The sequence below is a fragment of the Paecilomyces variotii genome, assembly GCF_004022145.1.
Source record: "Paecilomyces variotii strain CBS 101075 chromosome Unknown C8Q69scaffold_13, whole genome shotgun sequence".
NCBI lineage: Eukaryota > Fungi > Ascomycota > Eurotiomycetes > Eurotiales > Thermoascaceae > Paecilomyces > Paecilomyces variotii.
In genome coordinates, this window is record NW_021167152.1 from 189,581 (window position 1) to 203,600 (window position 14,020).

General features: G+C 48.2%; 7 protein-coding genes across 7 annotated transcripts; 2 read left to right on the top strand and 5 right to left on the bottom strand.

Annotated features, from left to right (window-relative positions):
- Positions 1–688: 688 nt before the first annotated feature.
- On the bottom strand, positions 689–1,939 carry C8Q69DRAFT_94560 (hypothetical protein). The gene is made up of 2 exons (XM_028634193.1): positions 1,212–1,939; positions 689–1,151 (listed from the first exon to the last, which is right to left on the bottom strand). Exons 1-2 carry the CDS (start codon positions 1,643–1,645, stop codon positions 914–916), a joined length of 672 nt encoding a protein of 223 aa, XP_028481974.1. The 5' UTR covers positions 1,646–1,939; the 3' UTR covers positions 689–913.
- C8Q69DRAFT_94559 (kinase-like domain-containing protein) lies at positions 1,940–3,783 on the bottom strand. The gene has a single exon (XM_028634192.1). The coding sequence runs from the start codon at positions 3,588–3,590 to the stop codon at positions 2,235–2,237; it is 1,356 nt and encodes a 451-aa protein (XP_028481975.1). The 5' UTR covers positions 3,591–3,783; the 3' UTR covers positions 1,940–2,234.
- A 369-nt stretch (positions 3,784–4,152) lies between these two features.
- On the top strand, positions 4,153–6,455 carry C8Q69DRAFT_478824 (Cation/H+ exchanger). The gene is made up of 7 exons (XM_028631403.1): positions 4,153–4,303; positions 4,476–4,682; positions 4,756–4,881; positions 4,948–4,998; positions 5,051–5,171; positions 5,237–5,777; positions 5,848–6,455. Exons 1-7 carry the CDS (start codon positions 4,264–4,266, stop codon positions 6,301–6,303), a joined length of 1,542 nt encoding a protein of 513 aa, XP_028481976.1. The 5' UTR covers positions 4,153–4,263; the 3' UTR covers positions 6,304–6,455.
- Positions 6,456–6,945: 490 nt separating this feature from the next.
- C8Q69DRAFT_94611 (acyl-CoA dehydrogenase/oxidase) lies at positions 6,946–8,689 on the top strand. The gene is made up of 3 exons (XM_028634194.1): positions 6,946–7,630; positions 7,705–8,339; positions 8,418–8,689. Exons 1-3 carry the CDS (start codon positions 7,124–7,126, stop codon positions 8,575–8,577), a joined length of 1,302 nt encoding a protein of 433 aa, XP_028481977.1. The 5' UTR covers positions 6,946–7,123; the 3' UTR covers positions 8,578–8,689.
- Positions 8,652–10,227, bottom strand: C8Q69DRAFT_478827 (typically associated with flavo protein oxygenase). Its single transcript, XM_028631404.1, has 4 exons — positions 9,592–10,227; positions 9,379–9,513; positions 9,013–9,311; positions 8,652–8,938 (listed from the first exon to the last, which is right to left on the bottom strand). Exons 1-4 carry the CDS (start codon positions 10,046–10,048, stop codon positions 8,801–8,803), a joined length of 1,029 nt encoding a protein of 342 aa, XP_028481978.1. The 5' UTR covers positions 10,049–10,227; the 3' UTR covers positions 8,652–8,800.
- A 24-nt stretch (positions 10,228–10,251) lies between these two features.
- C8Q69DRAFT_94699 (hypothetical protein) lies at positions 10,252–12,356 on the bottom strand. Its single transcript, XM_028634198.1, has 2 exons — positions 10,848–12,356; positions 10,252–10,795 (listed from the first exon to the last, which is right to left on the bottom strand). The coding sequence occupies exons 1-2, from the start codon at positions 11,947–11,949 to the stop codon at positions 10,554–10,556; spliced, it is 1,344 nt and encodes a 447-aa protein (XP_028481979.1). The 5' UTR covers positions 11,950–12,356; the 3' UTR covers positions 10,252–10,553.
- Positions 12,357–12,679: 323 nt separating this feature from the next.
- On the bottom strand, positions 12,680–14,001 carry C8Q69DRAFT_94697 (hypothetical protein). The gene has a single exon (XM_028634197.1). It carries the CDS (start codon positions 13,869–13,871, stop codon positions 12,720–12,722), a length of 1,152 nt encoding a protein of 383 aa, XP_028481980.1. The 5' UTR covers positions 13,872–14,001; the 3' UTR covers positions 12,680–12,719.
- Positions 14,002–14,020: the final 19 nt, after the last annotated feature.

Consider the following 14,020-nt stretch of genomic DNA (forward strand, 5'->3'; position numbering starts at 1 on the left):
TCTTTGCCCCCTTTTTCCACTGGTACATATTACAAGGACTGTTCTCTTGTGGTTTTTCTCATGCGACAAGAAGAGTCACATTTTGTGCATTTTGCGGATCAAAGCCTTTGTTCCCCGGGTTTTAGCAGGTTATCGATTCGATGGGAAACCCCATTCAAGGAGGGTACAAGATACTAGAGATCAAGCCATCATTGGGGAGGGAATAGAATGGGACAGCATTGGATCGGATTGAGCCTGTACGAATGCGCCCTTGCATGTATGTAGGTAGCCTAATTAGGTAGATAGCGAAAAAAGAACCAGCCTTTTTCAGCGTGGAACAGCTCTTGATAGAATTATTTTGGCAGTATTGGCTATTATTGTAAGAACAGGATTTCTGAGAGTAACTTAACCGTGTCAAGTTCAACCTTACTGTTGATTCAGACGTCTGAAGAATACTTGAACTACCTAACGTTGAGAAATGAGAAGTAGCCGAACGATCGAACCTACGTCGATACAGTAGTTAATACCTCATCTCAACAAACTCCCATCCACTTCTCCTATGTCCGTTTAGGCAAAATGCCATACTCTATACTTCCTAGAAAATAAAATACATAGCCCTTAATAACTAAACTACGGAGAATCTTCGATGCCAGGTCATATATTCGGGGGGTTTTGTGGCAGGAAAAAGGGGAAGTTTTATTGATCTTTAGTCTGCTTCTAATGCTTACGATATATTCTATCTGAGACAACGATATCTCAAGGCAATTTCATTTCATTTACTGAGTCCGAGAGTATTTGATAGAGCTTTCTGGAAAATGCTGCTGTCGGAGTTTGTTTGGAAGTTTGTCGTTTTTGGCGAGCGTGAATTAATCCATTTCCGAAGAACTCGCTTCTCTGGCGCTCTCGCGACGGAAATGACTGTAGATTTCATGAGTTAGCATGCTGTGATGGTTACTTTGTCGTAAATTCCATAAATGAGATACTGCCGGATGCGTGACCCAGAACTAAGGTATCGTTTCCAACGGTACTCTGGAGGAAGCCATAGGCTTCCTCCTGACGTGTCTAGCAGGAATTCCTCTTGATACTGATCTGAATATGAATCAAAAGCCGCTCCATCGGCGATCGGCAATGTGGCCAAATCTGTCTTCTGGTCTATATGATCCGTCAAGGCCCTATATCAGAATATCATTATTATTCTCATTACCTGAAGAAACGGCGCGGAGACGACTGACGTTTGGTCAACCTGTAGAGCCAGAATGAAGAGCCGCTTATGCCTCTCAATAGTATTGATAGCGTTTTCCACATCTCTCTTTGTTAAGGGCCATTTTATCGTCCGGAACCAGAATTGTCTCATACGATTTGCCTTCTTTCTGTCGTCGCTTCCCCCATAGGCAAGTTTTGCCTCCAATGCTTCGAGGTCGTAGCGACAGTCAGAAATCGAAGAAACCAGCTCCTGTGTGGCCAGGAGCTTCTGGCTGTTTGGGCCATACGCGATGTGCGCAAGCCTTTGAAGCACAGCGTGGCAATCTTTGACTGCTTTTTGAAGGTCGTTGATGTCCTTTTTGGCATTTCTCATAGTGTTAATGCATCCTCCACATATATCGATGATGCCTCCTGCGATTTGTATCACCGCAATGACACTAGAAGCAGCACCGAGTGCCTCCATCCCGCCGCATAACAAGCTCCTGCTTGTAGCGGTTATGGCACAGAGGAACAATTTCAGATATGGCAATGGTCAGTATTTCGGGAGCAGAAAATCTGCTTGAGATACAGTCCTCATTACGACCCACGAAAATAGATGAGGTTGTGTAGTGGGCAAGGCGGGGGGGTGCACCTAGGTACTACCGCTCCACGCTTTCCGATGAGACGGGAAATTCCCGTTCTTTAGTGGAACTTGCGACTACCACTAATGGAGAGCCGCTGCAATTGTATATTGGCGTGCAATACGTGGGCTGAGAGGGAAAAGGGGGTGCTCGTGGTTCAAAGATCATGCTTTTGAACCACGATGACTTTTTTCGGTCGGCGTCTAGGTACTGTACTGCACTGTACTGCACTATGAAGGGGACCGCTGAAATTGGCAGCCAACAGTTATCCTTACAACCCTGGTCATAACAGACGATTCCGGGTCTCTCCAGTTAGTATTAGCCGGCTGAGCTGCACAGTCGCTGACGGGGGAGTCAGAAGTGAGTGTAAGTCCCTCACAGGTTGCTCCGTACAATGTTTATGGCTGTACGTTGTCCAAGATAGAAGAGCCCCTAGAGATCAACAAGCTCATCAATGCTGAAATTGTTAGTTAGGGTTCTCTCGCTTGCCTGCCGCAGCTTTTTTTGAACAAAATCGTCGAGGTTCGTTCGTTCGTCTTCACACAAGAGACATATGCGATCCTCGATTGAAGTAAAAGACCCATGGTACATAGGATCGATGAAGGACCAGTAGATCTCATCAAACATAGAGCTATGTCTCATAGCGAGACATATCCAAAATAATCCATTTTCCATCGAGGCCTCCATTCCCTCTGACAGACGCTGTGATTCGGTTAATGAACCATTGTGAATTTTTTTATTCTCAGTCTCTCGAAGAGCCTCGAGAAAAACCCGAAACTTTGGGAGGTATCGCGCCAAAAGGCTGTCAAGGTCCCATTCCTCTGGCCGCTCCAGCAATAACCACCATGGTGCAGTATATGAAAACTCGACTGGGGCAGCATATGTAAATTCCCAATCAATTACTCCAGTGACAATCGCTTGGGCGGAGTGAATAAATATATTTTCAGGACGAAAATCATCGCAAAAGAGTCTGAAAGGACCCTTGCAATGTTTTTTGGATACTTCTCGTGAAATTTTGATAAAAAGACGGCGAGCCACGTATTTTTTCCGGCAATCGGCTTCGTCTGTGACTGCGTCATTCTGTTGAAACTCGAGATGATAGAAATGTTGTTTCGCGAGTTCTTCAAAGTAGTCAGCCGCATTTGTGAAGCGTTGTTTGGCAAATACTCCAGGCGGAATATTGGAGAATTGGGTAAGTCGGTTCATGTTGAAGGTGAGGGGTCTCTTTTGTACAACCCATGTGCCTGAATCGTCCTGTCCTATCGCGCCAATATATGGAAAAGCCGGTTTTGACAATTCAAGCATGATCTCTGCTATACCAGAGTAGGCCCTCTTCAGAAGGGACAGAGGAATCTGGGGATTCAGACTAATCATTTCTTGCTTCGGGTCCCGCAGGTAATCAGATAGCGGGTTTCCTTCAACAAGGGTCATGACGATATAGGGGCCGACTGCACATTTTCCGTGGCCTAATACTCTGGGAATAGGGATTGTTGTATGCTGAGCAAGGTAATTCATTATCGATACCTCATCCTCAACCTTTTCATTGCGGAAGGTAACCCGACCGAGAGCAGCAAACCGAACAATAACGCGATAGCCGTCTTCGTAGGTAACCCGATAGCAGACATTAAAGGCACCGTTGAAGGGTTGTGATGCAGAGACCGGAGTGCCCTGCCGGTGTTTGGCAGCAAGTTTACCAGCCAACTGCTCTGGGGAATTCCCAATCAAGTTCTGCAACCATATCCTGAAAAAACGGTCCGATTGTTGTTCAGCAAGGGTGTCAACGTCCATTATGAGAGCGAATAGAGCGTTATATTCTTAGATAGGATGGATAAAAGGAGAGGATGGAGGTGAGTGATAATAATAATGAGTAGTGAAACAGGTTGAAATAAGTCGTGGCACCAATAGGAAGGCGGCTGGTATCCCTGCACAACTGGCCGTGGTCTAACCGAATATATCATTGGCGTACATTACTACAAGAGATTCATAACTATCTAGTGATCCTAGAGTAGTTACTGTTTGCGCTGGATATCCTCACCTCTAGGTGTCAAGATGTCTATGTCTGGGTCCCTCACGCCAAGAGCGTTAGTACGAGAAATCATAAAACACGGTCAAGAAATAGCCTTGTCTTCCGGAGAAAACCGGACTGTTCGCTCACTCCCTATCACTACAATACTTAGCCAAGAGGAGACCGAAGACATAGATACTTATTGCCAAGTATAAAACTGTCGCACGAGGTTGAACAGCCAAATCGGACCGAACAGCCAAGAGGGCCAAGACTCGCGTGACATACAGAAATCGGGATATTGGCTTGGTATGGAGCTCGCTACCGATGAATGATGAAAGGCCGGATTCGGAAAATCCGCCACTTCGATGATGGATAGCTTTAAGGTACGTGATATCATGGAGAGCTGCCATTTCAACGTCAACCTGGCGCGCTCCAAAGTAGTGGTGTCTCTTTTTTATGATGGCTGGTGGTTTTCTTCCGTACCATGAGCCTAGCAGTAAGTATATACATAACCAGCTCATTGTTCCGAGCAGCAATTCTATTAATGAGCATCGTCTCGGGAATTGGCTACTTCCCAGGTCGATTATGTATCGATTGGATACATAATCCTCCCTGCATCCACTCTAGGATTTTCTTTTTGCTCGATGGCTGACTTGATCGCACCGCAGTTGTCAAAATCCTGGTTCTTGTATCTTTCTTCTTCTTCCTGTCCTTAGCAGAATGGCTCTCTGCAAAGATCATCCGTGCGGGAATCATCGGCCAGATGGCCGTTGGGATCATATACGGTGTACCATTGGCCAATATTCTTGATATGCATTGGCAGGAGACATTCCTCGCATTGGGATATATCGGCTTGATATTGATCATATTCCAGGGTATGCGAACATTTCCTTCTCGACGCTACGGAATTATTGAGAGAGACGTTGCTGATGTAGAGATTGGTGTTAGGTGGTCTCGAAGCACGACTGGATCTACTTCGGAAGAATTTACTGCTCAGCACGCTCGGGGCTGCCACTGGTGTCTGTTTCCCCATTGGTCTTTCGTACCTCTTGCTTTATCTGGGATTTGGATATGGTGAGTTTTTTTCCCATTTTTGTTGCAATCTCAGTGATGTTCACGTTTCTAACAAATTCTGTACAGGGGCGGTGGAGACGTTTATTATTGGGGCCGCTCTGTCTGCGACCTCTTTAGGTAAGAATGCAGTTCAACATGCTGTATTCATATGTCCTGACATGGAGCTTAGGGACCACATTTGCTGTCATCTCATCGGCATCCAAATCAGTCGATCTCTCCCAGACAAGAGTTGGTTCAGTCCTCGTCAGCGCTGCTGTCATTGACGACGTTGTCGGCCTTGTGATGGCCAGGTGAGCACATTCCATGTAGAAAACCGTACCGGTTGTAGTTCGACCTAGCATTAACGTATGACAAGTACAATCGGAGACCTTGGTGAGCTCTCAGGCCCCAATTCCGGCCATGCCAATCTCGGCTGGATAATCGGTCGTCCGATCACAGCTTCGATTGTCATGGCCATTGTCACTCCGATAGTCACGAAATATTTCTTCGCGCCTGTTTTCCGACGCTATATCGAACACGCATTTGCTCGCTATGATCATATTTCCAATATCGTACTTATGACTTTGGTCTTATCGGCTTTCATCAGCATCGCTGCGTTTACAGGGACATCGGTCCTGTTCGGCGCATTCCTTGCAGGAACTTTCCTCACGTATCTACCGAGCAAGCATCCGGAGGGTCCCTTCGTGGTGATGAGTCGGGAAGAAGGGGAGAGGGAGGCGGACAAGAGTCCCACATTCGTGCACACATTTGAAGCCTATCTGCTCGATGTGCAGAAGTACTTAATGGAACCGCTTTTCTTTGCTAGTATTGGATTTGCCATTCCATTCGTGCAGCTGTGGACGGGAAAGCGAATCTGGAGAGGTATCGTTTTTACTCTTCTCATGGTGTTTGCCAAAGTGAGTGAGATTGATGATTTGCTGTTTTCTAGCAATAAACAGTATAATGTACCCACTAACAAATTTCTAGTTCATCGTCGGGATCTGGATTCCAATATGGACCAGCTTCTCTCGCAGGTCATCCAAAAAGACCCAATATCCAATCGACGGGCCTGATGAATCAGGCCAAGAAACAGATGGGGCTATCACCACCACCACCAACAACAACAAGAAGAAGGAGAATAAAGCAGAAGAGGGAAACAGCAAAAGAAAGATGTGGACCTCCGGCTTACTTCTCGGTTCTGCAATGGTCGCTCGCGGAGAGATCGGCCTCTTAATCATCGAAATCGGATACAACGAGACACAATACGTTAGCGAAGATGGATTCATCACCGGAGTGTGGGCAATCGTACTGAACACCATCATCGGTCCGATCTGTGTCGGTCTCCTGGTGAAGTTCTACGGTGAGCAGATTGCGAAGAGTATGTGGGGGTTGCAGAAAGCAGAAGGTCTACCGGATAGATCGCAGCATGATACTATCGTTTAGATCGGGGGAAGGTATATAGTGTCGAGAAAAGCAAAGTAGCAACGTACATATATGGCATTAAGATGATGATGACCAGAAATTACGTCTTATGATCAATAGATCCTCATCACTCATACTACAGGGTAATATAAGTTACTGTTTCCTCTTTCGGGTCATACTCACTAGTGAACCATTCGAGTTTTCGGTTCTTGCGTAATCAACAGCTAAGCACTACGCTACCATAAGCTCTCACATTTGCCATCTTCCAAAAAGACGCCAGACGGGAAATTTCACAAGAATGGAAAGTAAATTCCCGTCTATTTTTCCAATTATCATGGGTAAACCCCTGCTGTGATCTAGACCCTTCCCAACCGCGGGGTAATGCAATGCAACATATCCAACCAACCAGCCTATCTATATAACCACCAACTCCGCTGCAGAACGCTTAGACATCATGCATGATATGGATTACATGCAGACCTGGCGCTTACTGGGCTTGGATATATCACGAGGTTCTAAAAGATCCATTAATCACATATAAGAAGATTGGTAAGCATTTTCTGGATCGGTTGTACTTAAAAGGCTAAATCTAATATGGTTTTTTATCTCAAGCCGAGCTCGAAGAAGCTTCTTGATGTAGTATCTCACCTCATACAGATATGATATCGAACACTCGCGTGTGCAAGGGATATTATACATAAACGCGTTATCTCCTTAGCAGAAGTATCGATATACTTTTTGATTACATACATCCAGGTATTTCTTTTTCACGCAGAAGGATTTATATATAGGTAACCTTCGTTTTTACACCATCACCTTTGCAAGTAAGACACCGAACCAAATGATCGACTTCACACTTACCCCCTCCCAACGGGAACTACAACAATCCACACGTACCTTCGCTCAAACGCACCTCTCTACCGCACCATCCCTCTACTCCTCTCACGGCGATCAACGATCGCGCTTCGAATCCATCCTCCCTCTATACCGCCGCGCCGTGTGCTCTGGTCTCATCAAGGCCCAAATCCCCATACCATTCGGTGGGACGAACGCTAGTCTTATCGATGCTGCGATCCAGCTCGAGGAACTCTACGCCGTCGAGACGAGTGTGAGTTTAACTATTTTTGCGAATGGGTTGGGATTAACCCCGTTGATATTGGCCGGGAGCGAGGAGCAGAGGGGAAAGTTTCTAGAGCCGTTTTTGAGGGAGGATGGGGAGCCGTTGGCGAGTTTGATGCATTCGGAGCCTGAGGGGACGGCGAATTGGTTAGAGAAGGGGGGAAAGGGGTTGCAGACGACGGCGAGGAGGGAGGATGGTGGGGATGGGTGGGTGATTAATGGGGAGAAGGTGGGTTGTTCTGTTTGAATATATTTACATCTCTCTGGAGATGCATGTATCAGTATGAGACTAACTATCACCAGCTGTGGACAACCAATAGCAGCGGTTGGGATGGAAAAGGCGCCGATCTCCAATGCGTCGTATGTCGATATTCACCAGATGGAAGCCCTCAGGACCCTTCCGCCGATCCAGCATCTTCTATCCTTATCCTCATCGTCACCCGTGAAGTCATTGCGCAGAATCCTCCGACCGCATATACAATCCTTTCTGAACCCGAACTAGCCGGCCACGTCGCTGTGACGAATCCTCACACGCGCTTTACCAACTTTCGCGTCCCCGAATCGCATCTGCTCTGTCCACCCGGGACTGGCGCTGCGGTGGTGGAACAAGCATTCACATCCTCCGCAGCTCTAGTTGGCGCGATGGCAGTGGGATTGATGAGAGCCGCATTCGAAGCTGCGTTGAAGTTCGCGAAGGAAGATTCTCGCGGGGGCGCAAACCCGATTATTTATCACCAGAGCGTTGCTGATCTCCTCATGGATATGAAGATGAAAGCGGACTCGACGAGGCTTGTTACTTGGAAAGCACTGCATTGTCTACAGAGTAGTGGGCCAGAGGTGGATTTCAATGCAAGATTTGAAGGGTGCTTGCAGGCGAAGATTTTTGGATCGGAAGCGGCGGTGCAGTGTGTGATGGATGGGATGAAGGTTGTAGGGATGTAAGTATCCTCTCTTTTTGGCTGATGTTGTCTTGAAAAGAGTGTCTGGTGGATATTACAACTGACGTGAATGCAAAGGACGTCGTATAATAAGGATCAACCGTTTTCACGGTTGCTCAATGATGCTATATGTCTGCCCTTGTTTGATGGTGGTAATGTAGGTATTCGACGACGGCAGATGGAGAAGATATTCCAGGATGAGCAGTATAAGCCATGGGTGGCAACTTACGGCGCATGATGGTACGAGTATAGAACATAGTTCTAATACTTACGTTGAGGCCGTATAAGCTTACAAGGTATATGTGAAGTTTGATTCTATGATATCACATGAATAATATTATGGTATAAAACCTCTAGGGGATGTTAATCTAAGGGACATACCTGCAATAAGTCGCCTAACTTCACGTCTAATGAATCCTATACCCTGCTGATGACCGCGATATACAAAGAAAGAAACGCACTCAAACAGACTTGGACGCAGATTGGAACCTTTCCTTCTCTTCGGCTGACAATTTGTTCCACTCTGGCCGGGGAAGTTCGATGCAGTCAGTCAGTCGACCATAGCTGATGCCACCGAGACGAGAGATGGGGCGTAGAACCTGAGACCCCGTTAGAATCTGATCAAAGGCCAATGTTCGAGAAATAGTCAGTGATTGAAACGCTTCAAACTTACATTCATATCCAACAAGTTCCGCTCCTCATTAACCGCATCCTCACGAGCCCAGAACCGGAGACCCTCGATAACGGCCATGGTGCACGTCGGCTTTCCAGTCCTTCGACTGTTGTATTCCCTGGTCTCCACAAGCTTCGCCTCAACAGAGAACACTGATTCCTTGACGCGCGGTGCCTTCACGTCACGAGACTCTGCAGGATGGAGACCGGAGATCGGGAACTCAGACACGCCGTAGGGAGCGTTGATGGATGTCATGTTGGAGGCTTCGAGGAAATCTTCAGAGATGATGTTGATGACGCCTGGAGCCTTGTTATGAGTTTCTGATTCGACGTAGACAAAGGAAACGGTGAGAACGAAAGAACTGACATTCTTTGGTGTCAATCAGATTCTTTAAGGTATCCTTTGCGTTCTCCAAGCTGCACGAGAAACCGATCACGAACAAAGGCGGATCGAAGCCCATGACCTGGAAGAAACTGAACGGGGAGAGGTTTGTTACCTTTCCTATCGTTGCATCAAAGTCAACCACTGAACTTGCTACATGTCTTCGAATATAGCCCCTCTGAATCAATCCTCACTTACCATCCGCCGATGTTGTACTCACAAAGCCAATCGGTCTGGGCACAATCGCACTAATCAACAGCTTATAGTTGAAAGTTGCCGGCCTCCCCTCCGCATACGGGTCAATTTCCACATGTTTCTTCTTCAAGCTCTCCCCGCCATCTGTAGCTCCCTCACCAGGCTTCCAGTCCGGTTTGCGGGTCTTGGTGTAGTTGGGCGAGACATCTTCGCGCCAGGACGGACGAGAGGCCTCCACAGCCTTAAAGTCTGGGTGTCTGGAAGCTGGGACATCCTTGCCAGTATCTGCGTGGGACATTTTGGCACTGTTTTTATTTCTCGGTTGACCAGAACCGAGTGGTGAGTATCGAGGGGTAGATGACCAGGTACGCGTGCTGTAGGTGTTCTTTTTAAGCGCCACGCGGGAGTTCGAAGGGATTGTTCGTCTGAGCGAGTGGAAGACGGCAGACGCAGAGAACATGGAGTCAATAATAATAGTTAGAGTCCGGGAACTCTGGAATTGTCTTCGAGTCTTGTATCGATGTCCTTTTCTTATCTTCAACTTTGATCTGCCAAGATTACCAATCGGTCCAGATGATGTCAGCGGAGAAGCAACGCGCCCTCGTGTATTTATTCGATCGATCCGATTGGCCAATGCCGTGCGCGTGCATAATTGACATAACTGCGGCTTTAAAATAATGGAATTGATTCTCTCCCACGTACGGTATTATTCTATTCTCATACATATTACAAGTACTGTGGCTGTCATATGAATGCAGTCTGTCAAAATTTGATTCCTATGCCGCCCAGATTGGAGAAATATTCGGCATGAATCGGTTTAAAAATACTCCACAGCAGTTTGATAGCATATAATCTGCAGGCTAACCGCATGCGCCGAATAAGGAAGTAAAAGTCATGGTCATCACTCAGAGCCACTTATCGTGGGCACAAAGTTGGGGTATCAGGATATCACAGTATAGTTCCAATTACAGCTCCTTTTTCAGGAAATGCTCAGGCTTGTGCGTCGTCTCGTAGTCCACATGGACATAGGCGCGTTCCACGTCTGGGAGCGACTCCAGTTTCATCTGGAGCTCCTCCGCGACGTCGTGCGTCGCCTGGAGACTCTCGTTGGGCTCCATGACAATGTCGACTTCGACAAGCAGACGGGGACCCGACGTGTAAGCACGCACAGTGTCAATGGCCGTGATCAGTGGAGAGTGGGTCATAGCTGTCCCTGTTAGCTGAGTGCACTTCAACAACGTCGACTGGGAAGAACTTACAGATATACGTGATCAGTTGCTGTGTCTGAATATCGGCTGTAACTCCGATCAGCAGCTGGAACTCCGAATAAGCAGTGTGCAGCCACAGCGCTGAGATCAGAACCGACAGGATGACGGCTCCCATCGGATCAATCCACCAGCGGAGCTTACTGCCACCGACCGAGGTCAGGATACCGAATCCGTTGATAAACAAGTCGTTGCGGTGGTCTTCCCAGAGGATCCGAATCTGGGAGACTTGGTTGCGCATAGCCCAGCAGTAAAGGAATAAGACGAATTTGGTGGCGAACGCGACCGCAACAGCGACGACGGAGGGCAGATGGAATTCGGTAGTCTCGTCACTGCTGCCCGCCTTGAGTTCGCGAGCAGAGAGAGCGATCAGGATAAACGACACAGAGGTCATGAGAAAGCAAAAGCAGATGTTACCAGCAGTCTCGATGCGCGCCTTGCCTGCAGGAAACTTGCGCGGGTCGACCTTGGTAACCGCCTTGTTGCAGAGGAGTAGCGTCAGGTTGGACATTGGGTCGAAGATGGCATCCGCCATGGTGGTGAAGAGCGAGAGCGATCCCGACGAGACGGCTCCGTAGATCTGAACAATCGAGAGGATAACATTGGCAGCAAAACTGCCCCAGACGGCAATCTTGTATTTGAGCTGGTTCTGGGAGGTGAATTCGCGGGCATCCCGGACATGTTCTTCGACGGGCTTCAGCATCCGCTGAATGCTCTCATTCTGAGATTCGTAAAATCCCTGCAGTCTCCTGGACGTGACGGCGTCTGCAGTCCTTTTCATGAGAGACGGGGCGCAGTCTCGCTTCCGCGACGTGTTGGCCTTGATCTCACGGATCTCCTCGGCCGACTTCAACTTTGACGATAGCTGAAACGGATCATTCTCCGGCGTGTACTGCGGGGGAGGCTGGCTTTCTTCGTCGGCGCTGTGCGTTCGATGCTGGTAATGAGTTATGTCCACAGGCTCGACACCCGTACTGGTGGCTTCGTGGTACGGCAGCGACATCCTGGACGGCGTGGGCGTGTCGGTGCGATTGGGATGGAGATGGAAGGGGTGCGGATGGAGGGTGATGCTATGGCGAAGCGATGAGTCCTCCATGGCGGAGGAGTTCTCTTTTCTTTTATCCGTGGAGCAACACCGCTCAGCTCGTCTTTTTTTTTTTTTTTTTTTTCGGTTGGTATAGCGTCTGTGTAGCAGCGCAGCCGTGTCAAGATGAGCGCCTCACCGAGTGCGTGCGGGACAGCTGGTAACTACTACTCAGTAGTAGACTGGAGTGGAATGACGTGAAGGCGGAACCAAAGAGAAGGACAATTGAGCCCACTTTGTTCTCGAAACCAGACGGGCAACCAGGGGGCTGTCAAGATAGACGGTTGAGCAATTCCAGGCGGGCGGCGGATGTCTTTTATGCGTTCTGCATTGCGGTGAACTCGTGCAGCGTGTCGATTGGAGGTTGACGGAGCGGGGGAAGTTAGCAGGATGATTAATCTACAATAATAACTAATAACTAACTGACTATTATTCTAGCTTCCAGACTAAATAACTATCAACGTGAGTTAGAATTGCTATGGTCAAGAAGGAATTCATCCCGTGTGGTCAGGAATCCACCATCGAACCGGCAGGACTTTCCAGATCAACTTTGTTTTCCCCCGTTAACTATCTATCGTTGATTATCATCAGACATTGTTTCATGCAAGGGCCCAACCATGTTGAATTAACAACTGACTCGCATGAAAGACCCTACGTCGAGTCCTCCAGGCAGCACCAATTTCGCTGGTTCTGTGGTCGGTGATTCCTTGATGATGTTTCATCCGCCGTGGAAAGCATCGTCATTTCCCTATTGCGCTCCCATGTGTGGCATGATGCCATGATTAAAGAGAAAGGATAGGGTCAGTCAGGTCTGTTCGATCACTCGCCGTCTGTCTGCTCTCCAAGAGAGTCCAGGCCAAGTATGTCTGCATCTCCAGAGGCCGCCATCGATCCTTGGCATGGCCCAACATTCGAGCCAGATGGCCGTCGATCACGGTGATAGCCTTGTTAGCGTCCTTGGCTTTTGAGCAGATGTCTTCAGCGTCCTGAGCCGCCTTGAGGATGTATCGTATAGCTTCGGGATGCACCAGACGACGCTGCTGCTCCCATTCTCGGTCCGGTCCGCTCTGGACATCGCCTGCGTTGAGTCGGTCAATTCGCATTAACATCTTCCTCATACGCTGGCCCATGGAATCGAGGAGAACGTCGAGGGTGTTGGTCTCGACTTGAATAGTCTCCAGCACAGATACGAGAGTTTCTGCGATGTTGATGCGGGTATCGATAACATCAGAAACTGCATCTGACGGGGTAACATCTTCTTCTAGTAGAATACCTAGCTGATGAGTATAGAGGACGATGGTCTCGTCGAGCTCGTGAGTGACGGCTGCTACTGTTTGTTCGTGCACCTCTTGGATTTCACATAGCTGTTCCGTGACGCAGTCTTGGAAGACCCGTCTTTGAAGCCCCCTCTTTTCATCACGTATCGCCTGCAGCGCACCATGGTTCTTCTCCGTTTGCGCATGCCTTTCTCGTTCCCGGAGGGCAGCGCGCTCCTGGGATCTTGCATATCTCTCCGTCCATCTCTCTTGTAATTTTTCCCGGGTCCATCGATCGTACGAGGCCAGGAACTGGGGATTCTGCGGTGAATCCTGGCCTATATACATGTCCTTGATCTCCTTGAGCTGCGACAGTCGTTGAATGAACTCCATCACCGGCTCTGGGTTCCCAGGATGCGCTTGCTTGTCTTGAAGCTTCTCATGGCAAAGCAGTCTCGTCTTCTCTACCAACCGTGCTAACACATGGTGTAGAGGCTCCGTAACCGGTGTTATGGAAACATCTATTTGTGCCTGTACCGTGTCCAGTAGATGCCAAAGCTGCTCCCATTTTTGGAAGGCGACAGCCTTGTCGCCGTCTAAGAGCCTCCGAACGATGTCTGTGGTGCAAGCACTTCTAGATCCATATTCTATCCTTTCACCCTCCTTGATGTTCTCCATCTTAACCGCTAGGAGATGTGCTTTCACAATTATTATCTGGTAATCATAATACTGTCTTGAGAGGAAAACTGTCTAGCTACCATGGTTTCTGTCTCACTGCTGGTCATGTTCGTATTCACTCGAGTAGCCATCGCTACATCCCTGCATAT

Excerpts from the sequence above, each read along its gene's own strand:
- C8Q69DRAFT_94560 (XM_028634193.1), bottom strand. The coding sequence starts at position 1,645 with ATGGAGGCACTCGGTGCTGCTTCTAGTGTCATTGCGGTGATACAAATC. Across the intron at positions 1,152-1,211 it reads GCTCTACAGGTTGACCAAAC|GGCCTTGACGGATCATATAG; the intron begins GTCAGTCGTCTC and ends ATTCTGATATAG.
- C8Q69DRAFT_94559 (XM_028634192.1), bottom strand. The coding sequence starts at position 3,590 with ATGGACGTTGACACCCTTGCTGAACAACAATCGGACCGTTTTTTCAGG.
- C8Q69DRAFT_478824 (XM_028631403.1), top strand. The coding sequence starts at position 4,264 with ATGATGGCTGGTGGTTTTCTTCCGTACCATGAGCCTAGCA. Across the intron at positions 4,683-4,755 it reads GATATTGATCATATTCCAGG|GTGGTCTCGAAGCACGACTG; the intron begins GTATGCGAACAT and ends GATTGGTGTTAG. Across the intron at positions 4,999-5,050 it reads TCTGTCTGCGACCTCTTTAG|GGACCACATTTGCTGTCATC; the intron begins GTAAGAATGCAG and ends CATGGAGCTTAG.
- C8Q69DRAFT_94611 (XM_028634194.1), top strand. The coding sequence starts at position 7,124 with ATGATCGACTTCACACTTACCCCCTCCCAACGGGAACTACAACAATCC. Across the intron at positions 7,631-7,704 it reads GGGTGATTAATGGGGAGAAG|CTGTGGACAACCAATAGCAG; the intron begins GTGGGTTGTTCT and ends AACTATCACCAG. Across the intron at positions 8,340-8,417 it reads GGGATGAAGGTTGTAGGGAT|GACGTCGTATAATAAGGATC; the intron begins GTAAGTATCCTC and ends GTGAATGCAAAG.
- C8Q69DRAFT_478827 (XM_028631404.1), bottom strand. The coding sequence starts at position 10,048 with ATGTTCTCTGCGTCTGCCGTCTTCCACTCGCTCAGACGAACAATCCCT. Across the intron at positions 9,312-9,378 it reads TCTGATTGACACCAAAGAAT|GCGTCATCAACATCATCTCT; the intron begins GTCAGTTCTTTC and ends ACAAGGCTCCAG. Across the intron at positions 8,939-9,012 it reads GGAACTTGTTGGATATGAAT|GTTCTACGCCCCATCTCTCG; the intron begins GTAAGTTTGAAG and ends ACGGGGTCTCAG.
- C8Q69DRAFT_94699 (XM_028634198.1), bottom strand. The coding sequence starts at position 11,949 with ATGGAGGACTCATCGCTTCGCCATAGCATCACCCTCCATCCGCACCCC. Across the intron at positions 10,796-10,847 it reads GCAACTGATCACGTATATCT|CTATGACCCACTCTCCACTG; the intron begins GTAAGTTCTTCC and ends TAACAGGGACAG.
- C8Q69DRAFT_94697 (XM_028634197.1), bottom strand. The coding sequence starts at position 13,871 with ATGGAGAACATCAAGGAGGGTGAAAGGATAGAATATGGATCTAGAAGT.